At 43.1% G+C, this 25,667-nt stretch overlaps 2 protein-coding genes across 4 annotated transcripts; both read left to right on the top strand.

The window, feature by feature from the left end:
* The first annotated feature begins 1,632 nt into the window (after positions 1–1,632).
* Positions 1,633–7,178, top strand: LOC121532687 (HAUS augmin-like complex subunit 5). 2 transcript variants are annotated; one of them, XM_041838471.2, is made up of 20 exons: positions 1,633–1,706; positions 1,886–1,988; positions 2,196–2,258; positions 2,395–2,427; positions 2,580–2,604; positions 2,743–2,875; positions 3,003–3,162; positions 3,279–3,369; positions 3,461–3,552; positions 3,642–3,696; positions 3,796–3,923; positions 4,726–4,804; positions 4,899–5,047; positions 5,237–5,399; positions 5,541–5,621; positions 5,716–5,861; positions 5,997–6,093; positions 6,212–6,350; positions 6,495–6,627; positions 6,748–7,178. In XM_041838471.2, exons 2-20 carry the CDS (start codon positions 1,891–1,893, stop codon positions 6,848–6,850), a joined length of 1,968 nt encoding a protein of 655 aa, XP_041694405.1. In that variant the 5' UTR covers positions 1,633–1,706; positions 1,886–1,890; the 3' UTR covers positions 6,851–7,178. The 2 variants fall into 2 exon arrangements, with proteins under 2 accessions (XP_041694405.1, XP_041694403.1); XM_041838469.2 differs by having other exon boundaries at positions 1,650–1,988.
* A 1,170-nt stretch (positions 7,179–8,348) lies between these two features.
* Positions 8,349–25,093, top strand: sin3b (SIN3 transcription regulator family member B). Of its 2 annotated transcripts, none has more exons than XM_041839295.2 (19): positions 8,349–8,839; positions 9,926–10,032; positions 10,641–10,794; positions 11,050–11,409; positions 11,580–11,732; positions 11,852–11,974; positions 12,064–12,153; positions 12,251–12,369; positions 12,550–12,763; positions 13,231–13,347; positions 13,585–13,823; positions 13,937–14,120; positions 14,241–14,979; positions 15,104–15,273; positions 15,451–15,624; positions 15,894–15,986; positions 16,302–16,396; positions 18,338–18,536; positions 20,420–25,093. In XM_041839295.2, the coding sequence occupies exons 1-19, from the start codon at positions 8,732–8,734 to the stop codon at positions 20,651–20,653; spliced, it is 3,672 nt and encodes a 1,223-aa protein (XP_041695229.1). In that variant the 5' UTR covers positions 8,349–8,731; the 3' UTR covers positions 20,654–25,093. The 2 variants fall into 2 exon arrangements, with proteins under 2 accessions (XP_041695229.1, XP_041695230.1); XM_041839296.2 differs by having other exon boundaries at positions 11,050–11,388.
* The last annotated feature ends 574 nt before the right edge of the window (positions 25,094–25,667 follow it).

Consider the following 25,667-nt stretch of genomic DNA (forward strand, 5'->3'; position numbering starts at 1 on the left):
TCAATGCCATACAACACTCCTTCAGTAGCCTCCAACTGCTCTTAAACACTAGTAAAACTAAATGCAAATTATTATTTTTTTGCCAAGTTAACAAACAGATCACCGACCATTTCGAATCCCACCGTACCTTTGCTCTTCAATCGAACACTGCTGGCACCCGCCCACCCAACTTGAATCACTACTCTCGACGGGTCTGACCTAGAGTATGTGGACAACTACAAATACCTAGGTGTCTGGTTAGACTGTAAACTCTCCTTCCAGATTCACATTAAGCATCTCCAATCCAAAATTAAATCTAGAATCGGCTTCCTATTTCGCAACAAAGCCTCCTTCACTCATGCTGCCAAACATGCCCTCGTAAAACGGACTATCCTACCGATCCTTGACTTCGGCGATGTCATTTACAAAATAGCCTCCAACACTTTACTCAGCAAATTGGATGTAGTCTATCACAGTGCCATCCGTTTTGTCACCAAAGCCCCTTATACTACCCACCACTGTGACCTGTACGCTCTTGTTGGCTGGTCCTCACTACATATTAGTCGCCAAACCCACTGGCTCCAGGCCATCTATAAATCACTGCTAGGCAAATCTCCGCCTTATCCTAGCTCATTGGTCACCATAGCAACACCCACCCCTAGTATGCGCTCCAGCAGGTATATCTCACTGGTCATCCCCAAAGCCAACACCCCCTTTGGCCGCCATTCCTTCCAGTTCTCTGCTGCCAATGACTGGAACGAACTGCAAAAATCTCTGAAGCTGGAGACTCTTATCTCCCTCACTAACTTTAAGTGTCAGTTGTCAGAGCACCTTACCGATCACTGCACCAGTACACAGCCCTTCTGAAATTAGGCCACTCAACTACCTCATCCCCATATTGTTATTTATTTTGCTCATTTGCACCCCAGTATCTCTATTTGCACATCATCTCTTGCACATCTATCATTCCAGTGTTAATACTAATTGTAATTATTTTGCACTATGGCCTATTTATTGCCTTACCTCCATAACTTGCTACATTTGCACACACTGTATATATATTTTCTGTTGTATTTTTGTCTTTATGTTTTGTTTTACCCCATATGTAACTCTGTGTTGTTGTTTTTATCGCACTGCTTTGCTTTATCTTGGCCAGGTCGCAGTTGTAAATGAGAACTTGTTCTCAACTGGTTTACCTGGTTAAATAAAGGTGAAATAAAAATAAATAAATAAAATGTTCCATATTGTGCAGTGGATGAAAGCTGCTGTGTCGTGAACTAACACTCGGACTTGACTTTTTCCCCCTTACTAACTCTGACTACTTTATTGAGGGAAAATGTACTTACTGTGATATGTGTTTGTCCCACCTACCTATTTGAAGATGAACGCACTAACTTTAAGTCGTTCTGGATAAGAGCGTTTGCTAAATCACTGAAATGTAAGTTTCCCATTTGGTGTAACAGTTCCGTATTCATTACGGAAACCGTTTACCGTTTAAGAACCAAACGGAAGCTAAATGAGAGTTCCAATTGGACAAATTCAGGTAGATCTCGCCCCGTTTCTTTCCGTGTGAGAAACGTTTTTCAACAGAATCGGCGTAATGTTGTAGAACGTTACACGTTCTATTTGTCCAATTTCAGAAACGTACGCATACGTCACCCGGATATGCTGCAGAGCGGGAAATTGAACGGGTGGAAAAATCATAACAAGCGACCAACTGCGTTGAAGTAAGACAGCTAACTTTTCTTGCGATCGTTTTGACACTCATACACTTGGAAACAAATCTACTTCGCCATCGTACTATTACAGCCACCTGTCAAGCTAAAATGTACTTGCTAGTATTCGTTTTTTGCGAGCATTATTGAGCTAGATATAGCTAGCTAAACGCCTCACTTGTTTTGGCTAGGAAGGATGGGAGACAGGACCCTGCTGCGGGAAGTTAAGCGGTGGGCGGTTGAAGAATTTAATCTACCAGCCCAAAGTCTCCCAAACGACAACTACTTTAAAACGTGCGTAACGTCATTCATAAATGTCCTATTTAACGTACATGCACCTTTCTTTGGCCTTGTTGAACTATTCTTTTTTGTCTTGGTAGCAATTCTAACTACAGTCTTGCATAATGCATATCGGCAGTTGCAGACTAATTAAAACGAATTTGTCCCAACATTGAGTTAAACCAAGTAACGTTAAGTATATTGATGTTTGTTTTGATTCAGGTTATGTGTTGGCCCAGGTGCCTCTATATGGAGATATGTCACACAACATATTTTCAATCAGAGGTGGGTATGCAGACTTATTTTGTTGTACTTCCTAGTGTTTCTATCAATTATGTGTAGTAGCTAGGTCAACTATTGTCGTTTTGTCCTAATACGTTTGTTCTTCCAATATCTTCGTATAATTCCTTTCTCATTGCAGGAATGTAAGGGTTATGCGTGGAAATCTCCAATGGTATCCTTTATTTTTGGTGTCTTTGAGTTATCTACAACTGGGGTCATTTCATTGTCTCTTGATAGGATAACTGCCTAATTTCTCTGACACGAATATGACACACAGGTTTTGTTGTATGTACAGTTGTACAAGCCTTGACATTGATCTCTCAGGTACAAAGTTCTGCAAGATAAGGAGGTACAACCATATTTCTCTAAACAAATGTCTAGATAGTTTGATATAGTCTTAAAAATGTGATACTGTAGCTATGTGTTAGCATTATGTTTTCTGTGCGCTCATTCTTTCTTTTACATTATTGTATGTATTTGTTTGCAGTTGAAACAGGTAGTGGGGCAGAGTGATGCTGCTAAGCGGTTTGAGCTTCAGGAGCAGATAGAGGAGCTGAGAGCAGAACTAAACCACCTGGACTCTCAAATCAATGGGACTGAAGCACAGCTAGTTACTGAGGGTCAGCATTTTACCAAATATATCATTTCTTTCCACATACCACATCCTAAAATGTGCTAGGTCTGTATATGTTGATGTCCTCTTTCGCCTTGACGTGTTGTACTCTGTCATCTCTTTGTATTGAGTAGAGGAGTCCATTAACCGGAGCTGGGAGATGGTGGAGGAGAACCAACGCAGGGAGCTCCTTTTACAGGCTTTTAAGCAGCGCTGCATGAAGGAGCGACACTCTCTCTCAGAGGATACCTGCAAGATCATTGGGCACTACCAGGTTCTGGAGCAGCTGTCTAGGTGTGCTTGCTAGAGCCTCTGCCGTTCACCATTACCATTTCTTACCACACTTCCACATGCATTTGACGCCTCAAGCCAAGCCCAAATCCATTCTTTACTTTTGGTGTGTTTTGCAGGAAGGCAGAGGTGGAGGTGGTGTTTGGAAATCAAACCTCCAATAGCAGTGGGGACCATCTCAACTCAACAGGAGCAGAGCCTCAGGTTCTGGTAAGTGCTTTTACTATATTCTGTTAGTTGTATGATAGTCTTTGAAGTGATGGTTTTGCATTTTACTGGTCTTGTTTGTTTCCCCCCTTAGCGTAACGTCAGAGAGCTGTGTGATGAAAGACTCCACTTCTTCCAGTCTTTACAAGAGAGTGAACTGAAGATTACATCATCCACTGGCACACAGTAAGAATTATCAGATGGTTTTATATTGGAAACGGAGTCATCTATGAGATACTTCTATTGCTAAATCATCATTGTCTCTCTCTCTTCAGCTTGACATGTGAACAGAGAACTGCAGTATTTCAGCATTGGTTAAGTGCTGTGGAGGTAAGTTGCATTGTTTGCACCTAGTTAGTTACATCATGGTCTATTTCATATTTTCTTCATTTGAGTGAGAATCATATTGGTTTTTTTCCATCTCATCAGGACTTGTTACAATGCTATCCTCCAAACCAAGTGCTGTCAGCCTTGCAGTACCTGGCCTTGGGACAGGAAATGACATTGGAGGAGATGCTTGCCTCTTTGGATGTGGCTCGTGATGTTGCTGCATTACGGTAAATGTTTTTTTTGTTTGTATTTTAAATTTTTACATTGACATTTTAGTCATTTAGCAGATGCTCTTATCCAGAGCAACTTACAGTTAGTGAATGCATACATGTTTTTTTGTTGTTTTCATACTGGCCCCCCGTGGGGCCCACATCCCTGCCGGCCAAACCCTCCCCTACCTTGGACGACGCTGGACCAATTGTGCGCCGCCCAAGTCTCCCAGTAGCGGCAGAGCCTGGACTCAAACCAGGATCTCTAGTGGCACAGCGCCTTAGACCACTGCGCCACTCGGGAGTTACCCCCTTTATCTCCACAATTTCGATCTTGTCTCATCACTGCAACAGGCTCGGGAGGCGAAGGTCGAGTCATGCGTCCTCCGAAACATGACCCTCCAAACCGCGCTTCTTAACACCCGCCCGCTTAACCCAGAAGCCAGCCGCACCAATGTGTCGGAGGAAACACTGTTCAACTGACGACCGAGGTCAGCCTGCAGGTGCTCGGGCCCGCCACAAGGAGTCGCTAGAGCGCGATGAGCCAAATTAAGCCCCCCCGGCCAAACCCTCCCCTAACCCGGACTACGCTGGGCCAATTGTGCGCCACCCAATGGGACTCCCGATCACGGCCGGTGGTGATACAGCCCGGGATCGAACCCGGGTCTGTAGTTACGCCTCTAGCACTGCGATGCAGTGCCTTAGACCGCTGCACCACTCGGAAGGCTGGTAAATGGTTAAATTGATAAGGAAGTTAGCTGGACAAAAATAACTGCATGGATTTGAATTATAGGGGCAAATGTATCTGTTTTTATTTTAGGTTTCGCTACGAGAGTAATCACATGCTCGACATCTCAAAAGAAGAGGAAGAGCTACCACCCGTTAAGAGTCTTTTACAGGTGCTTTACACATGTTTCAGTTTACACTAAAACACCAACATGGGGCCAAGACACTGCATAGGCTGGAACAGTAATATATGTGTCTGATCTGCAGTCAGCCTGGGAGGAGGTAGAACAAAGTCTGATGGAACTGGCTCAGACGCGGTCACGAATTCAACAGCTCAAGACCCAGCTTCATGCCCGAAAGAAAGAAGCACAGTTGGAGCTGATTGGTGGGGAATCTCAAACTGAAGCCTTGTCACGGTAAGTCTGCACTACAGATTGGCTTCTTCCACAACATTTCCATAACATCAATGAACATGCTCAGCCTCTAAAGTAGTCATGTCAATTCATCAAAATACTCTAGTTTGTTGTCTGTATCTGTTGTTTGTGATGCTCTCTACTCTTTCCCAGTTTAAAACCTATTTTCTCCCATGTTTCCATCCTTCCCAGGTCAGTGTTTAAGCTGGAGATGCATTGTGTGATTCAGGCAGCAGTGCGAGATGGTGTGCAGGACCAGTGTGTTCAAATGGAGCAGCATGCCAGAGACCGACAGGAGGCCCTGCGCAACCTGCGGAGCCAATGGCAAAGCATCATGGACTTCAGACAGCTTGGGGTAAGGAAACCTGCCATCGTTCAAAAAAATGTGCAGTCTCTTTTTACTTTTGTGTCTTCCACACACACCACAGCATTTCACCACTTGCCACACATTTACCTAAATAAGTGTGACACACTTTTGTCATGTTTTTATTTATAGGATGTCAGGCAGGAACAGATAAGAGGTCTGATCAAGGGGAACTCGACAGCTAAGACTGAACTGACTCGCATGCACAAGGAGGTAGGCCCATTCTATGCGGCTGTGTACTGTAATGCAGACTGTGTAAACAGTGGCCATCTAACTTGACCTTTTCTTCTCTCCTGTCCGACCTAAGATTGGACAGTTTGTCCAGGGAAGGCTGGCTCCCCAGTTTGCTGAAGTTCTTTCGGCAGCCAATGGGCTTCGCAACTCTGTGTCCCAGGAGGCCAGACAGTTTGGAAATGTGTCACTATTGACACTTGACCGCAGGATCATTGAAGGGTAAGAGCTTCCTATTTGTTGGTGTTTGATGGGTAGTTGAGTTATCCTTCTAATATTATTTGGTCTGGATGAGAAAAAATGCTCAAAAGGACATTTTTCAGATGGTTAAGTTTTGTCAACTGCTATATATTTCAGCGAGCAGAGAATTCCAGCAGCGTGGTTGTCTATACATCGCTTGCATTCCTTGCCCTTCCACAATCTGTGTCAAAGCCTGGCTTTCCCAATGTATAGGGTGAGTCCCAGCAGATTATTCCATGACCATTTATGCACCTAGTGGTTTGCTTCTTGCTCTCATCCTCTTGTTTATTTACGTGTTGTCTATTTTGTCCCTCTTTATGATTCTCTGCCAGGCCCCTGAGGAACTGTACACCCAAGCGCTATCCCAGCATCTGGAGCTTCGCTTTTTGCGTCGTTTGCTGCAATTGCACTCCTCCTCTTTAGCAAATGTAGAGAAGCATGGAGCGCAGCTACCTGCACCTGACCAACAAGGTACAGATCTTCTATAGCGTTCATAAGATGCCAATCAAACCGTATCACTCCTCTTTACCTGGTTAACCAAAGGCAGATTATGCCATGTTACATGTTTGATATCTTTATCTCTCATTCATCTCCCTTTTATGTATTCCTCCTTAGCCCTCCTGCTACGTGTACTGGAGGAAGACAAGGACCTGCTTAAGTCTTTGTTGCCCAGGGTTCGGGAGCTTACCCAGCGCTGCTCACAGGGCCTTTCGTATGGGAATCAGGTCAAGACTGCCATTTCCCATTGGTAAGTGCTACCATCAACACTTTCTCCCATATAGCTCTCTTACCCGTATTGAACCTCCATATTATTCACCAGCTAGACTATTGACAATTCACTTTTCTCTTCTGTGTTCTTTCTGTGCAGGTGGGATCAGCCTGCTCAGTTTGCTCTGCCTGACATACGCAAGGGGGGACTGACTTTTCAGCAGTGGCTACAGAGGTGGAAATTTGCAGCTAAGGCTTCTTGATGAGCTCCCTAGAAAATAAAGACAAAACTGAAGTGCATAGATACCCAGCAAACGGGACGTCCTAAGGATGTCCAGGGGACCATGAAACAACCTCCTGACGTTCCGGTGACGTCCTAACGACTCATTTATGTTCGCAGGGTATGCACCAAGGTTAATTTTAGAGAACAATACGGTTCTTTGTAGTACTAAAACTACAATTTTATTCCCACTGACATTAATTTACAATATTGTTTGTTTCTCACATCTCCTTTTTGCTAAACATGCCATTCAATGTGTATCACACGTAAGTTGCTATTGTCTTTATGCCATTAAATTAACTTTGCCTGCACCTTATGTTTGTTTTAATGAGCTTGACGGTTAATCTCAATCACAAATGTAATGCTATTTGACCAAGACAGTTGCATTAGTAGTAATCCATATGACCATATCATTGACAATACAGACAAATCATTTTTTTTGTGGATAGAGGAATAGATTGTTGAAATAAATGTGTTCCGTATAGGACCACTTTGTTCATGGTGTGGTTTTGCTATGTCTGTGGGCTGTACATTTTAGTCATTTAGCAGACGCTCTTATCCAGAGTGAGTGCATACATTTTCATACTGGCCCCCGTGGGAAACGAACCCACAACCCTGTCATTGCAAGCGCCATGCTCTACCAACTGAGCTACAGGGGACTAGTTGTATGAGTAATACTAATATCCTGTGTTGTTATAGGCAACTAGCTATATTCAGGACTTGTTCTTGACATGGAATGGTCTTCTGTGTGATTCGCATTGTTTGACTAATTTTATGGCACGCCCTGTACTTTCCTTCCCGGTTGATCCTTTGTTGATGAGAGGCAGGCAGTCAAATAATGACATTGCTCACTCACACCGGTCATATCTCGAACTTTGCAAGGGGACGCTTTCGTAAAAATATGCCAATTCTACGTGCAATGTGGACACACTTATGTACAAATTTGTAATCTAGTCTGGGAAAGAAGGTGTGAAAATTGAACAAGGACTGTACTGTTGTAGTGAACGATGATGCAGAACAATCCCGTGCGCTGACTCGAGTTATGCTACGTTTATAACCAAGTGGGAAGGTGGTCTTTACCTCATTCAACTGGGGAAAAACCACATGAACGACCCTCCCAACTGGTAATTACTAGTAGGAAACTAGTCTATCATCCCTGAGTTCCGGCTTCTCCCACATACTTACTTCTGAAGTCACCCTATAAGGAAATTATCTCGATAACAGCATTTTCAGCAGTTGAATGTAACAAACATAAAAAGCAATCTCTTTTTTTTTAACTACATAATTTGTTTACCAGCATGATAGCTGTACTCTTTGTTTATGGTTGAAGTAGCTTGTTGGCCATTAGCCAATCTGCATTTCTCAACGAGTTCAATTCATGTGAATTCATCCAATTGGTAATTTCCTTCCCACTTGGTTATGAACGCAGCATTATGAAGCCGACTCCACCCCTTTCTCCATGCGTCTGCGCACTGATCAACTGTGCTTCCGGATGCCAAGATTGAGCAAGAGTGACTGCACAGCTGCCGCCGAATTTAAAGAGACAGGCAATCGTTTATTTAAAATAACAATCAGCAACCATTGTCTCAAAGCTTGTTTTAAGAGGCTTCACTCTGACATAGCGTACCATTTGTAGTCAATCGTTGGACCAATAATGGCGTTTAATCAAAGTCGCATCGAGTATTAGCGTATCGTCATAGCTAAGTTACCTGGTTGGATTTTCGCTCTTTTGCTTGCTGGCTAATGTTAGCCAACTAAGCGTTGCTAGCTGGTTTCCCGACGAAGAGCAAGATTTGTCGGATAGCCAACAACCATATACCGAAGCTTATAATCAAGTAGTAGTGGCTACTATATCGCCGGGATAATGGCGAAAATCCAGGCACACAGCAACACGAAGCAAATAAACCAAATTCAAGACAAGGCCTATGTTGTACAAAAACAAGTGCAACAACAGCACTTTCAGAAACTGAAGGTAAGATACGGTAACAAAAATGGAAAAGTCTTCCTCAGAACCATTTTGTGTTCGTCAGATATTGGCCATCTCTCGATGCTAACGAGTTAGCTGGCTAGCTAATCATAAGGGTTCTGATTGGAATGTTACTAGCTAGCTAACGTTAGCGTTTGTTGTCGCATGCATGCACAGGACTTCAGTGGAGGTTAGCTAACGCCAGCTAACTTCGGTTCTCCAATTGCGTTAAACGTGATTTTAGAAATGAGTCACTGGGTCATCCAAATACAGCCTAGTAGGACATCATGTTAGTTATCCATCTAGTTGCTTTGGCTGGCTAGAAGCTACCTAGTTTCGATTGTCAGATAACTTCGGACATCCGAAGTTCCTTGTTCACCTTCTCTGCCCACACTGCCAGGCAGAACAAAGTCAAACGTGCGTTACCTAGAATGGGATGGTGTTTGTTGGCACAAAATGGGAGACCTGTCTTTGCTATTTTGTAATCCGACGTCGACAGTTAGCCAACATACTCCTCTGTTCACTCACTATGTTATGAACATAATGGTATATTTAGAAAACCCTAACGTTAGATATTGTTTATTCAGGCGTATTCCTTGTTTTCCACACAGCACACAGAACCATCGAATTTGTTAGCTAGCTAACCATACAGTTTACGTTTTCCTAGGTGACCAGATTTTAGCTACGTTAATGTATCAAAGACGAAGGTGTTTAGATGTGTGATGTATAGTAAGCCTATTTTTATTTATTTAAAAAAAATCTTGCTCAGCCTAGTTTATCTGCCTATTATTTGCAGTGTAGCTTAAAATAATACTGGTAGATGGTTGGATAGCTAGCTAAACGAGTTATAGTCAAAACATGCAATGTTATTCAGCTAATGACTGCATTGAGAAGCAACATGATTGATTTGCCCTTGTGATTGTGAATGTGTAATAACAGTGATGACACACACACTATATTCTTTGTTGATGATCTGGCGGTAATCTAGAGTGGGCCCCTTAATTTCTTGAATTTTATGGAGAGGGAGAAATACAATTTGATAATGCTCTAATGAATTTTCATTTGGTTCCACACCATTATCTTTACCCTCAGGTTGAAGATGCCCTATCATACCTGGACCAAGTGAAAATACGATTTGGGAATGACCCTGGAATATACAACAAATTTCTTGACATAATGAAAGAATTTAAATCACAAAGGTATTGAGTTTCCCTTTCCCATTTCTTGAAAAGTGACTAACTTCAATAGTATAAAAGCATCTATCTTAAAGGGCCAATGCAACCATTTTTATATTAATATCAAATAATTTTTGGGTACCAATTACGTACCTTACTGTAATATATTTCCATTAAAACGGGCAAAAAACTTTCTTAAGTAAGCGTTTTGCTAGGACTGTCTGGGAGTGGTCTGAGTGGGGAGGGGGAAACTGAAAACTAGCTGTTATTGGCAGAGAGGTTTGGAACTATTTTTGTTATTGATCTATTAACCGATTTATCCCATGGTGATACCACCATGGAAAGCCGAAACTCCCGCTCATGGAAACCTGCTGATTACAAGGTCCTGTGTAGATTGTATTTACAACCAGCAACTATCAGGAAATAACACTGATCAAATGTTTTCACACTTTTACTGTGTTAGTTTAATCAGTTTTTGTACAATATGAATACAACACAGGAAAAACACAATTTTGACTTCACTGAGCCTTTTAAATGTGTTGAAAAGCAGATGTTCTTAATGCCATCTCATTTAAGGTCACTTCCTCTGTCCCTATAAAATTTCACAAAAATCTTTCTCTCCTCCTTCATAGCATTGACACACCGGGTGTTATAAACCGTGTGTCTCAGCTCTTCCACGGACACCCGGACCTTGTCTTAGGATTCAATGCCTTCCTGCCCCCAGGATATCGGATAGAGATTCCCAAGAATGGAGTGGTTTTCCTTCAGTCCCCTTTCTCTGCCCAGGTGGGTCACTATAAATGTGTATTGATTGGGTTTCCAGACAATCATAATACTGGCTGCCTCTGCACAACAATTTGTGTAACCCAGTTTTATGAATCAATATCCACACAAAGTACTGGTAGTGGGCCTATATATAAATAGAGTTTGCCACAACTTTTCCACCGGAGCATACCACATGGTCACACACAAAGGTGCTCTTAAGATGCATGTTGTGAAGTTAATTTATGATAAACGTAAGTGCCACCTTTTCTTTGGTAGGTCTCCCCAGGCCAGGGGAAGAGTATTGCAAGCCCTGCTGTGAGTGCCACTGGCTCATCTGTTGCTGAAGCTGGGTCTGCCCAAAGTGAAGCTGTGGCATCGCCTGAAAGCATCTCCTCGTCCTCTGGACCCCCAGAGCCTCCCAGTAGACTGTCCCTGCCACTCCCCAGCAGAGAGAGCCAGTCCCAGCCACAGTCCTCCTCAGTGTCCCCCCCTGCCTCGGAGCCCAGCCCAGTAGAATTTGACAGTGCTATCAGCTATGTCAACAAGATAAAAAACCGCTTCTTAGACCATCCAGAGATCTACAGATCCTTCCTTGAGATACTACATACTTACCAGGTACACTGTGTCATCAATATGGTAATTAATTTGTTTTTCTGTCAATTGAAAACAACATATTTGATTGATGTCTGCTTAAAGTGAAGTTGTTTGCTAGCATCTAGGTCAAGGCCACTTGAAATTGTTGCAGATGAGTGTGTATCCTATCACAGTTACTCAGATGGAACAACCGTCTGTTTTTGTGTTTTCAGAAGGAGCAGCTTGAGGTCAAGGAGAGCCGGGGTCGTAGTAGTAATGGGATGACAGAGGATGAAGTTTTCTCAAAAGTGGCCAGCCTCTTCAAAGGCCAAGAGGACTTATTGGCTGAGTTTGGACAGTTCTTACCAGATGCTAAGAGATCATTGGTTAGTATTTTCCCCTTCTTTCTGAGAACGTTACCTGTCCATGGTCATTATGTTTGATCAGTTGACTTTCAGTGCCATTTGTGTTGCTATATCTAACTATCAGTTCTGTGACCTTTCAGTTCACTGGCAGCTCCCTGACAGGGAAAGACCAACTGAAGAGGGCAGAGGACGAGGACATGAGCAAACAGAGCAAGAAGAGATCCAGGCCCATGCTGCTGCCGCACATGACACCACTGCTCAAGGTTTGGACTTAATCACACATTTTATATGCTTTAGAATTTTCCTAGAAGACCTTTACTGTATGTGATTGGTTATGGTTTGGTTATTTTAGAAAAAGATGAAGTTTTCGTGCTCCAAAGACCAGTCCTTTGCCTCAGTTGGGAAGCATGGAGTCTTGCGGGAGTTCACCTTTTTTGACAAGGTAAAGTGTCAGTGTTGGAATGATTCCATAATGTTTTGGCTCTGACAGACATGAAATCCTTGGTCACAAATGATGAAAATGTTTTGATTCGTTACAGGTTCGCCGTTTCTTCAAGAGCCAGGAGGTGTATGAAAACTTCCTCCGCTGCATTGCTTTGTTTAACCAGGAAGTGGTTTCGGGAGCAGAGCTGCTGCAGCTTGTCACCCCGTTTCTGGGGTAAGTGGACCGTGGGAGCTTGCATTGGACCATGGGAGCTTTCAAAGGGAACAGTCACTGATGTCTTCCGGAGTAAATAAATGCATTCTGATATTTTTGCACTGTATGAAGGGTAATATGTTTTGCCAAGTCTCCTCTTGAGCCATTCATTCATTTGTACATGTTGATTATTTCCTCCAGGAAGTTTCCAGAGCTATATACCCAGTTCAAGTCATTTCTGGGGGACAAAGAGCTCTCTCATTCAATGTCTGGCCTGTCAGACCGCTACATGGAAGGAGGTGGGGGCAGGGAGGTCGACTATGCATCTTGCAAGCGCCTGGGATCCAGCTACAGAGCACTACCCAAGACTTACCAGCAGCCCAAGTGCAGTGGTCGCACTGCCATCTGCAAAGAGGTCTGCATAAATTAAATAAGTTCTGTTTTTTAAGATTTGCCATTTCAGCACTGATTTTTAGTCCAAGTTCATAGCATTTTTTGAGTCTGGTAGTGGATGACAGAAAATAGTTGTCTGAAGGCTAGATATATGGCCTTGACAGGGACTACTATTGCTCCAGTAGCTGTGAATCTACATCCATACAAGTTTTGTTTGTCAGTGCATGCCAGTTCTTAGTTATTTCCCCCCCACATTCTTTTAGAGTTCAGCTTGACCAATGTTTAGTTGGAGCTTTTAACTTGATATCTGTGTCAGAGAGTGAGGATAAGGTATTGGTAACGACCAATCAGAATTGAGCATGTGATTATTATGTATTTTTCCCCGACACTAATTGCTTCTGGTTGGCTTTAATGATAATATTCTTAGTTGTATGGGTATTGAAAGTGAAACCAAATGGGTGTTGAAGTCCTGCCTTCCTGCATTTACAGGTGCTGAATGACACCTGGGTTTCCTTCCCCTCATGGTCGGAGGACTCTACGTTTGCAAGCTCTAAGAAAACCCCATATGAGGAGCAGCTTCATCGCTGTGAGGACGAGAGGTTTGAAGTAAGCAAGCTGAGATATCAGTATGAAAAATTTATGCACTCATTAACTGTAAGTCGCTCTGGATAAGAGCGTCTGCTAAATGACGTAAATGTAATATCAGAACTACTATTACTACAGCCACCAACTATATACATACAGACTGTTCTCCCTCATCTACCCAGAGCATCACTCTGCAGAATCATTTAGATGAACATGTTCCAGAATGATTGCTAATGGTTATTTTCCTGTTTCCTCAAGTTGGATGTGGTCCTGGAGACCAACCTGGCCACCATCCGGGTCCTGGAGAGCGTTCAGAAGAAACTGTCCCGTCTGTCGCCTGAGGACCAGGACCGGTTCCGTCTGGACGACTGTCTGGGTGGCACCTCTGAGGTCATCCAGCGCCGAGCCGTCTACCGTATCTATGGCGACAAGGCCCCTGAGATTATAGAGGGGCTGAAGAGGAGCCCTGCTACTGCTGTGCCTGTGGTGCTCAAGAGGTCAGAGTGCACACACAACCCACACACACATGCAGGGATTTAACTAAGATACTTGGCCAATGTGAATCTAGCTGTGTGTTAATTCTCCTATGTCCTCTCTGCTGTGTCTGTAGATTGAAAGCGAAGGAGGAGGAGTGGAGAGAAGCCCAGCAGGGCTTCAACAAGATCTGGAGGGAGCAGTATGAGAAGGCCTACCTCAAGTCCCTGGACCACCAGGGGGTCAACTTCAAGCAGAATGACATGAAGGCCCTCCGATCCAAGAGCCTGCTCAATGAGATTGAAAGTGTTTATGATGAGGTGAGTACTCCGATGTCAATTCAATCTACTTTCTTTGTATTCACCCAACTGATAAATCAAATGTTCTTAGCACAGGAGAACATCTCCTTTCTATGTGTCTAACATGTCTGTCCCCCTCAGCGTCAGGAGCAGAGCACAGAGGAGGGGGGCGTGGGCCAGCAGGGGCGTGACGGGAGCAGCGGTGCAGTGGTCAGCGAGCCACACATGGTGTTCACCTACGAGGACAAGCAGATCCTGGAGGACGCCGCCTCCCTCATCATCTACCACGTCAAACGCCAGCCCACCATCCACAAGGACGACAAGGACCACATCAAGCGCATCATCCAGCACTTTGTCCCTGACCTCTTCTTCTCCCGCCGCGGCGAGCTCAGCGAGACGGACGAGTGGACGGACGAGGAGGCCGAGGTGGAGGAGGGAGGAGACCGGGGAGGAGGAGGTAGCAGCATCATACCAGGAGCAATAGTGGCACCAGGGGGCCAGCCACAGCAGCAGCAACAGCAGCTGAACGGGGAGTCGAGGCGGCGGCGGTGCACCTCTCCTCAAACAGTGGAGCTAGGTGGAGCCTCCTCTCACAGCCTGGCTCCAGAGGGAGGGGAGAAGGTGGACCTGAGAGACCCTGAGGCAGAGCACCAGAAGGAGCTGGACGGAGTCTACAACCTGTTCTTCACCAACAACAACTGGTACTTCTTCCTGCGGCTGCACCAGACCCTGTGCCAGCGACTGCTGAGGGTGTACCGGCAGGCAGAACGGCAGCTGCTGGAGCACCGGGCTGAGCAGAACCGAGAGAGGCTGCTGATGGCAGAGGGCCGCAGGGATAAGGCCAGCGACCTGGCCTTGGAGCTCCGCCTCAAACAGCCAAGTAAGAACTTCTCAGATTTAGTGTCTTTTAATATTTTGTATTCTGCATTGGTTAGTGTGTATCTGTGTATGGGAGAGGGAACATGGGGCTAAAGATGGTCCTGTTTTTTGTACTCGATCCACAGGTGAGGTGGAACTGGAGGAGTACTACCCAGCGTTTTTAGACATGGTGCGCAGTCTTCTGGATGGGAACCTGGAGTCTACGCAGTACGAGGACACCCTGCGTGAGATGTTCACCATCCACGCCTACATCGGCTTCACCATCGACAAGCTCATCCAGAATATCATTAGACAGGTCAGGGTTGTCTCCTACTCTAGTTGCCAGATTGCATTCTACAGAACCAGGTTCATATCCGTTCACTACATATTCATGCTTTACCTCAATAACATTATGATCCTGAAGTGTTTGACTGTTCTCTGAATGCCTGTAGGTTCGCCTTCCTCTGGGCTGACATGTCATTTCTCTGTGCAGCTGCAGCACCTGGTGAGTGACGAGGTGTGCCTGCAGGTGGCTGAGCTGTACCTGGCCGAGAGGAAGAGGGGCGCGGCGGGGGGGAACCTGTCGTCCCAGTGTGTGAGAGCAGCCTGGGAGACCAGCTACCAGTGGAAGTCTGAGAGGGTCATGGCTGAGGAGAACTGCTTCAAGGTAATGGTCTGCCCTGGGGGGACAAATGCTGAACCTTTTTAGCCTTGAATATTTGAAGAGATTTTCTATTGATTCTGTGCTTTGAGCATGGGGAGACTCCGAGGGTGTATCTTTTTATTTGGTTGAGGGAGAATGGTTTCCTCATAGTGTTAGTGTAGGGCTTTAGCTGCTGCTTTTTTGGAACAGAGATTCTGAGCATTCTGAAACCGTCATAAAAGCGTTTATCATTGATGTTTAATGGCATGCTGTGGTGTGATTTGTCTTTGTAGGTATTGTTCATTCAGAACAAAGGCCAGGTGACTTTGACCATTGAGCTGCTGGACACGGAGGAGGCCCAGGCCGATGATCCACTGGATGTACAGGTAAAGAATCCTATGGGCAGTCGCACCTATAGAATATCACAGGATTCCCTTTGGACGTTAACTTAGACTGACCTTTTAAGGCAACTTGCTGCTCCAGATTTTGATGGGCAGCTTGCTTTTATACAACACAGGTTGAGGCTATTAAATTGTAAACATTATTAGTTCTCCCACCCACTTTGAAAAATCTATAAAAGGTAAAATGACTAATAAACCTCTGAGTTTATGGCAGTTTTGTTATTTAATCTCACAGTTTAGTGCTTTGCACTGTCAAGGCTTTTTCCCGATATTGATTACGTTTTCTCTTTCCCTGTCCAGTGCCTGTCCAGCTATATGGAACAGTTTGTAGGGACAGAGTCGATGCTTTGCTCGCAGACTGAAGGCTACTTTTTCAAACCTGTATTTCTGCCCAGGTAAGGGATTCATGCTATTACCGTTGGTTGGGATGTCCATATACAGTGAGGGGAAAAAAGTATTTGATCCCCTGCTGATTTTGTACGTTTGCCCACTGACAAGGAAATGATCAGTCTATAATTTTAATGGTAGGTTTATTTGAACAGTGAGAGACAGAATAACAACAAAAAATCCCAGAAAAACGCATGTCAGAAATGTTCTAAATTGATTTGCATTTTAATGAGGGAAATAAGTATTTGACCCCCTCTCAATCAGAAAGATTTCTGGCTCCCAGGTGTCTTTTATACAGGTAACGAGCTGAGATTAGGAGCACACTCTTAAAGGGAGTGCTCCTAATCTCAGCTTCTTACCTGTATAAAAGACACCTGTCCACAGAAGCAATCAATCAAATCAGATTCCAAACTCCAAAGAGCTCTCCAAGGATGTCAGGGACAAGATTGTAGACCTACACAAGGCTGGAATGGGCTACAAGACCATCGACAAGCAGCCTGGTGAGAAGGTGACAACAGTTGGTGCGATTATTCGCAAATGGAAGAAACACAAAAGAACTGTCAATCTCCCTCGGCCTGGGGCTCCATGCAAGATCTCACCTCGTGGAGTTGCAATGATCATGAGAACGGTGAGGAATCAGCCCAGAACTACACGGGAGGATCTTGTCAATGATCTCAAGGCAGCTGGGACCATAGTCACCAAGAAAACAATAGGTAACACACTACGCCGTGAAGGACTGAAATCCTGCAGCGCCCGCAAGGTCCCCCTGCTCAAGAAAGCACATATACAGGCCCGTCTGAAGTTTGCCAATGAACATCTGAATGATTCAGAGGAGAACTGGGTGTTGTGGTCAGATGAGACCAAAATCGAGCTCTTTGGCATCAACTCAACTCGCTGTGTTTGGAGGAGGAGGAATGCTGCCTATGACCCCAAGAACACCATCCCCACCGTCAAACATGGAGGTGGAAACATTATGCTTTGGGGGTGTTTTTCTGCTAAGGGGACAGGACAACTTCACCGCATCAAAGGGACGATGGACGGGGCCATGTACCGTCAAATCTTGGGTGAGAACCTCCTTCCCTCAGCCAGGGCATTGAAAATGGGTCGTGGATGGGTATTCCAGCATGACAATGACCCAAAACACACGGCCAAGGCATCAAAGGAGTGGCTCAAGAAGAAGCACATTAAGGTCCTGGAGTGGCCTAGCCAGTCTCCAGACCATAATCCCATAGAACATCTGTGGAGGGAGCTGAAGGTTCGAGTTGCCAAACGTCAGCCTCGAAACCTTAATGACTTGGAGAAGATCTGCAAAGAGGAGTGGGACAAAATCCCTCCTGAGATGTGTGCAAACCTGGTGGCCAACTACAAGAAACGTCTGACCTCTGTGATTGCCAACAAGGGTTTTGCCACCAAAGTCATGTTTTGCAGAGGGGTCAAATACTTATTTCCCTCATTAAAATGCAAATCAATTTATAACATTTTTGACATGCGTTTTTCTGGATTTTTGTTGTTGTTATTCTGTCTCTCACTGTTCAAATAAACCTACCATTAAAATTATAGACTGATCATGTCTTTGTCAGTGGGCAAACATACAAAATCAGCAGGGGATCAAATACTTTTTTCCCTCACTGTATTGGCCTTTGTATGAAGCCACATTATTTCCCTAGATGTTACATAGCAATCCTCTATTGTGTTTTCACATGTTATTATTTCACTGCCTTAACTAATGACTGTGTAAAAGCATTATAGTGCAGATTCTTTCTGCTCGCCATAACAGCAAAGCACAAAATGAGTCTTTAGTATTACAGGCCCTGATTTGAATCTGAATGTGGTGGTCCCTTGCTTCCCTGTGGTCCTCTGTCTGAACCTGAGGCACAGTATTTTCCCTCTGATATACTCTGACTGTCCCCTGCTTCCCTGTGCTACCGTGTGTGCGTCTCTGTGTGTAGGAACCTGAGGCACTTCAGACGCTGGCAGGTGCGCCAGGTGGAGGCGATGCGCTGCAGACGGGAGTGGCACAGGCAGCTGGGTGTGGAGAGTGCTGGCAGCCTGGACTGCCGCTTTAAACTCAACACCCACAAGATGGTGTTCGTCATGAACTCTGAGGACTACATGTACCGCCGGGGAGCGCTGGTCAAAGCCAGGAAGGTACAGTTAAAGTCGGAAGTTTACATACACTAAGGTTGGAGTCATTAAAACTCGTTTTTCAACCACTCCACAAATTTATTTTTAACAAACTATAGTTTTGGCAAGTCGGTTAGGACTTCTACATTTTTCCAACAATTGTTTACATACAGATTATTTCACTTATAATCCACTGTATCACAATTCCAGTGGGTCAGAAGTTTACATACACTAAGTTGACTGTGCCTTTAAAAAGCTTGGAAAATTCCAGAAAATGATGTAATGGCTTTAGAAGCTTCTGATAGGCTAATTGACATCATTTGAGTCAATTGGAGGTGTACCTGTGGATGTATTTCAAGGCTTACCTTCAAACTCAGTGCCTCTTTGCTTGACATCATGGGAAAATCTAAAGAAATCAGCCAAGACCTCAGAAAAAAAATTCTGGTTCATCCTTGGGAGCAATTTCCAAATGCCTGAAGGTACCACGTTCATCTGTACAAACAATAGTACGCAAATATAAACACCATGGGACCACGCAGCCGCCATACCGCTCAGGAAGGAGACGCGTTCTGTCTCCTAGAGATGAACGTACTTTGGTGCGAAAAGTGCAAATCAATCCCAGAACAACAGCAAAGGACCTTGTGAAGATGCTGGAGGAAACAGGTACAAAAGTATCTATATCCACAGTAAAACAAGTCCTATATCGACAACCTGAAAGGCCGCTCAGCAAGGAAGAAGCCACTGCTTCAAAACCGCCATAGAAAAGCCAGACTATGGTTTGCAACTGCACATGGGGACAAAGATCGTACTTTTTGGAGAAATGTCCTCTGGTCTGATGAAACAAAAATAGAACTGTTTGGCCATAATGACCATCGTTATTTTTGGAGGAAAAAGGGGGTGCTTGCAAGCCGAAGAACACCATCCCAACCGTGAAGCACGGGGGTGGCAGCATCATGCTGTGGGGGTGCTTTGCTGCAGGAGGGACTGGTGCACTTCACAAAATAGATGGCATCATGAGGAAGGAAAATTATGTGGATATATTGAAGCAACATCTCAATACATCAGTCAGGAAGTTCAAGCTTGGTCGCAAATGGGTCTTCCAAATGGACAATGACCCCAAGCATACTTCCAAAGTTGTGGCAAAATGGCTTAAGGACAACAAAGTCAAGGTATTGGAGTGGCCATCACAAAGCCCTGACCTCAATCCTATAGAAAATGTGTGGGCAGAACTGAAAAGGCGTGTGCGAGCAAGGAGGCCTACAAACCTGACTCAGTTACACCAGCTCTGTCAGGAGGAATGGGCCAAAATTCACCCAACTTATTGTGGGAAGCTTGTGGAAGGCTACCTGAGACCTTTGACCCAAGTTAAACAATGTAAAGGCAATGCTACCAAATATGAATTGAGTGTATGTAAACTTTTGACCCACTGGGAATGTGATGAAAGAAATAAAAGCTGAAAAATAATTCTCTACTATTATTCTGACATTTCACATTCTTAAAATAAAGTGGTGATCCTAACTGACCTAAGACATAATTCTTACTAGGATTAAATGTCAGGAATTGTGAAAAACTGAGTTTAAATGTATTTGGCTTAGGTTTATGTAAACTTCTGACTTCAACTGTAGCTATTAGTATTACTGTCTGGGATTACTGTGTGTGTGTGTTTTTTTTTTTAGGTGAAGAACAGCTAAGGCAGGCATATCTTGTCTTTTTAATTTATTTATAGCTTTAGATGGCAAACACAAATTAGGGTTCCAAGTTCATTTAATATATTTGAAGTGTTAGGTGTCTTGTTTTGGCATCAGCTAGACATCCTCATGACACTTATCATCCAGAGTGCTTCCACTGTGGTACATGAAGCCCTGTCTGTAGGTCTGACTAACTCTTCCCGTCTGTCTCTCCTTCAGTCCCAGCACAAGGTGGCTGTGAAACAGCACGAGCGCTTTGACAAGTGGCACCAGGGCTGGCTGGCAGAGCACGTGCCTCCGGCGGCCGAGCGCTCGGTCCACGACTGGCTGATGGGTGAGGAGGAAGAGGACATGATCCCCTGCAAGACCACCTGCCTCAACACACAGGTCAAAGGCCTGCCTGTCAACAGATACCAGGTGCATTACAGTAGGAAACCCCCCTCCTCTCCCTAGAGGATGGATCCACACACACAATCTCTCTCTCTCTCACACACACACCTGACCTACTACACACACGGAGAGAGACTGGGTGGACTTGGCAGACATGTTGAGACTGAGACTGGGGGATCCAGCACGGAACACAGGAGCTCTTCATCCGATTCACCCATGCTGCTTCTCTGTTCACACAGTCAGCAGTGCAAGCAGAGGGACGTGAGAATAAAATCATTGTTTGTTTCAGAAATGTGAATGTTTTTTTTTGTTTGTTTTTTTTAAGTCTGTTGTAGTTTTTAGCTTCTGAAGCCAGAGGGCCTTTTTGTTTGTTTGTATATGTTTATACTGAAGTACTGAGAGAAATGGTTAAATGTGTCATGCTCCACAATGTATTTTGTACAGTAAGCTCAACTTAAGTAATTGCATTACTGTATGTGCATATATACAACTGTACACATTTTATATATGCATTTACATGAATAAGATGAATGAACATGTAAAATTACATGGATCTTAGTGTTTTGCAGGCAGCAAATTCTTGATATTTTCTTTTTTCTGGTCATTTTTCTTGTGACTAATCTAAACAGATGATTGATTGCCAGTGTGACAAGTCCTCACAATTGATTTAACTTTGTACATTTTATGGAACATCAGAATTATGGATCATATTCATGATTTCACCAAATCTTTACTTTGGTTTGTCATTTTACATACTAAAATAAACAATATCAGTGTTAAAAAAAGAATGTATAACATTTATCCTGTATCAGTTATCATGAAAATAAACAACCTAGTTGTGAACTTCTTAAACAGCCTGGAAAAGTCTTAAATGTTTTTGATTATATATTTTTTTTCTTGATTGTGTTGGGGTGCAGAACTTGGAAGTGCAACATTGTGGCTTTTCTTGTCATTCCAAAGAACTTGCCAACAAAATATGTATGTATGTTCAACATTAGGAAATCTCGGTACAGACAACACTCTTTTATTATGGAATGGACAAAATAAAAAAAGCCAGAGCCAGGGCGACAGTTTAAAAAAATAAGCGTGGTTTATAAAACCCAGTTGTGACAGGATCACCAAAGTGTATACAGAAATACAAATGAGACCATCATTAAAACATAGTACAGCGTTATACACTCAACATTTACAAACTACTCTGTAAAAGGGGTAATGTAAGACATTTCCTTGTCTTTTTAAAACACAACCACATAACTGATCTTTATCAGTTTTCATAACGCATTCAAAGTACATCCATGTAGTTACTACAGACACTGTTAGTCTTCTACTTTAGAAAGAAAGGCTACAACATCAAGAAGGAAGTAAAGATGTGGAGACATCAAGCACATAACATGGGATTTAGCAAGCAGTATAATCAGCAAATCATTGAGTGGTTTTACTCATGAGAAAATGTGATGTCAGGGCTTGCGTATCATTCAGGTCTTAGAAAGAAAAAAATAACTACAAAGTAACCCTCAACCCTTTGACATTATCACTTTCTGACCATATCTTGTCATTAAAAATGGCTCAGTTGTAGATAAATTAGTGAATAACTGCTAAGCAGTCATATGCATTAGAACGCTTCCAAGGTAACATCCTAGGAAACCATTAGTATCTTGTTAGATCCCCTCCCTCCAGTAGCCCTGGACGCAAACCCTGAGGATGAGGGAGCCAGGAAAAAAGATGGAAACACCAACAAGATACAACCAATCACAATCTAGACTTTCTTCTACTTTCTCTTTTTTTTTTTTACAAACACAATTCAACAGGTTTTACACTTAAAGAATGCAGGATTGTGAACAATCAAAATGCTCCTCAACACCTAGAATACTGCTTGTTCTAAAGCTAAATGGAAAACATGAATGTATGTAATCAAGAATTATCAATACAGCTAAAATAATCAGTATCCTCCAGATAATGAAAAATAAATTCAGATATGTACAATGGAAAACAAAAGCAGCATGCAGGCAAGACAATTGTCAGAGCGATACTAAAACAATCTCATGAAGTTGGGAGGGAGACGTTTGTGCTCTCTGACAAAAGAGGACAGTGTTAAAGGTTTAGACTAGATTAAAAAGTGTGTGTGTGTGTATATTTGTGTGTGTTTTGAGGGGTAGAAGAGCTCTCCATCACTTCAAAAGGCCTGAAATGCAAAAGCTTTAAGAAAATAAAAAGCCGACCTCTTTGGTGGAAAGACTGGTTGACTGGCCTGTTCAGTAGTTGTAGTGAGTGTGGGAAGAAAGTGGCCGCACCTATTCTTCCAACAAAGAGGACACAATCAGTAGTTAGATAATTGAATTGTGTGTTTTGTGAAAGTGGTTTTTATGACTACCAGACTTCATGGCACAGCCATAACTGCCATATGTCTAATTGCATCATCACCACAGTAATATACGACATCTATCTCAAAGGCACAGGACATTGTGTGTATTTCTTCTTGTTGATGGTGCTATTACACATTTACAACATTTTGTAGCCTATGAACTTTGCAATTTACACAAATATTTAGTGCTGGGTCCCCAACTGTCATTTCTCATTAGATGCGTCAACAGTCTAAATAATAAAGAAAAGCTAAGAGAAAGGCAAGAGAAGCTCATGCTGATTGATCAACACTGTACATCAACTACTGCATCATGTAAACACAGTTTAACCACAGGGTGAAAGAGAGAGGGTGTCACACACAGGGAGTGGAGGGAAAGCAGTCAGCGACACACATACACTTATCCTTCCTTTGAAAAGCCAGGAGGTCCACGAAAAGGGGCTTACCCACTTCAAAGTTGCAGCCGATAGATTGTGCTCGCAAATGATATTTGTCTACAAATAAAGCATGCATGTAACAAAATGGACAAACAAAACAAAAAGAGCGCTAACAGTGGATGTCAGTTGAACAATTTCCATGGTGTTATTTTTCTTGGTGAAACCAAGTAATAAAAAGTACCAATATTAATCAAGAAACAACATACATTGAAGCAAAATCATGAGCTTTGTTGATAAGTGCATTGCCATAAAAGCATGAGAAACAGACATGTACTGTAGAATGAGCTGATAACAGAAATCAACCTCACCTTCAACATCATTTTTGGGCACCGAGACTTGAAACTGTGAGCTAACCCAGTCCTAAACAACAGAGTAAATACTGCAGGCCCTACAACCCAAGGAGGACGGGCCTGTTTAATCACAGCTATCTGATCTGAGAACTACTGTTTCACAGCAAAGTCTTTCCAGGATTAGAGATCACTTGACACAGCAGATATACGACTCACTCACTTGGTCCCTGTTCTAGTCAACAAGCCTGACAAACCCTACCACTAAAAACCCTACCACATGCAGAGTCCCAGGGTCTATTATACTGTACATGCATGCATTCTATATTCAAAAGAGGTGATGCAGCAGCTATGTTGTAAAGGTCGTAGATATTTCAGAGGAGAGATGACAGAGATCAGGGTGAGGACTGTTATTTGGATAGTGAAAGTGCTAGCAGACATGACAGAAGAGGATCTCCTGTTTAGCCAGGGCATTCCTCCTATGGAAAAGCCATCTCAGCAGACGTCATCAATATCCTGTGAAAATGCCACATGACCTACTTAGGCAGTATTACAATCAGAGGAACTCCAGTGGAAAACCCTGATCACTGTCAGCTGAGCTCTCCCCACTGCTTCTGAGAAGGCTGAAAGCAGAACAACAGAACAAATACAAAGTGCCCCACACAATCATACAAAAACACTGCAATCGAAAATGGTCACAGTGCTGTTTTAGTTGTTGAGCAATGAAAAGAGAGAATGGGATAGTATTCTTAAAGGGCAGAGAAATGCACGAGACTCTCTGACATCTCAACTCAGCTGCACAGTAGAACAAACATACTATTCTTCTCAGGCTAGCTAGATGATTGATGCTACGCCAGCGAACAACATTCATTAAAATAATGCTTTAGCAGAAAAGCAAAGTACAGTTATGAACATGTAGGGCACTTGACATGAGCTAATTAGATAATTGATTTGTTTGTTTTTGCAAAACTTTGAGGTTGTAACATGGGCTGGCTAACTGATCTGTGGGCCAAGCTTATATGAGAGGGAGAATGAGCCACCTGAAGGGTTCTTAGTCTTCTACACAGGACAAGAGCGGAAACAGTAGCTTTTAGAAAACATGGCACAAGTCTAATTCAACATTCCCACCATTGAGAAACACATACATATCATTGCACAGATGCTCAAGCTATTCTCATTCTTATAAATAATACATGGAGTATATAATAGTTATGACATCCAAATAATGCACATGAACAAATATACAAAGTAACTTTCACAGACAAAAATATGTTAAAATTATATTTTTGTTCAAGTTGTTTTTGTTTGTTTGTATTAAATGCACTTTTCCTGCAAGTGGCACCAGGGTTTTACACTGACTTCATTATTACAACTCAATAAACAAAATCAACCCAGTACGTGGAGTAGAAAAAAGAACCAACAGGTTGAAACCAGTTGATTTTGTTGATATGCTGTGGTTAATGTTGCATTCCAGAGTCCACGCTCAGGTGTGTTATTATTATTAGTCTTTTTGATAAATATGTCTTCTCCCTGTTGATCCTAATATAATAAATGCATGTAAACAGTCGTTTGTTCTCTAATACATCTCCAAAAATGGCAAAGAACTACAAAAACAAATATACAAACTAAAAAGTATCAACATAAAGTTTGTTAAAAAATAAAAGTACTCATAGGGAAATCCCAGTGCTAGGTGGGTTTTCCCAATATGTGCCTGTGTGTATCCCTCTTTGTCTGAATAACTGTGTGTGTGTGTAATCCACCTCTTCTATACCAATATCATATACTGAGATTGTGCTTGAGTAAATTAATCTGTTTGTCTGTCACTGAATTGTTGTGTGTCTCTGTGTATGTCTGTATGTATTAGTGTGTATGTTTGTGTCTGTCTGTGTGTCTATCTGAGTGTGTGTGTGTGTGTGTGTGTGTGTGTGTGTGTGTGTGTGTGTGTGCGTGTGCGTGTGTGTGCTTGTGTCACAGGAGGTTGGTGGCACCTTAAT

The sequence above is a fragment of the Coregonus clupeaformis genome, chromosome 20 (assembly GCF_020615455.1).
Source record: "Coregonus clupeaformis isolate EN_2021a chromosome 20, ASM2061545v1, whole genome shotgun sequence".
Classification (NCBI taxonomy): Eukaryota; Metazoa; Chordata; class Actinopteri; order Salmoniformes; family Salmonidae; genus Coregonus; species Coregonus clupeaformis.

What these genes read in the sequence shown, in the direction of transcription:
- LOC121532687 (XM_041838471.2), top strand. Translation starts at nt 1,891, where the DNA reads ATGGGAGACAGGACCCTGCTGCGGGAAGTTAAGCGGTGGGCGGTTGAA. An exon ending in CAACATATTTTCAATCAGAG is followed by an intron (nt 2,259 to 2,394) that starts GTGGGTATGCAG and finishes TTCTCATTGCAG; the next exon opens with GAATGTAAGGGTTATGCGTG. An exon ending in AGCACAGCTAGTTACTGAGG is followed by an intron (nt 2,876 to 3,002) that starts GTCAGCATTTTA and finishes TGTATTGAGTAG; the next exon opens with AGGAGTCCATTAACCGGAGC.
- sin3b (XM_041839295.2), top strand. Translation starts at nt 8,732, where the DNA reads ATGGCGAAAATCCAGGCACACAGCAACACGAAGCAAATAAACCAAATT. An exon ending in TCCAGAATATCATTAGACAG is followed by an intron (nt 15,274 to 15,450) that starts GTCAGGGTTGTC and finishes TTCTCTGTGCAG; the next exon opens with CTGCAGCACCTGGTGAGTGA. An exon ending in CTGAGGAGAACTGCTTCAAG is followed by an intron (nt 15,625 to 15,893) that starts GTAATGGTCTGC and finishes TTGTCTTTGTAG; the next exon opens with GTATTGTTCATTCAGAACAA.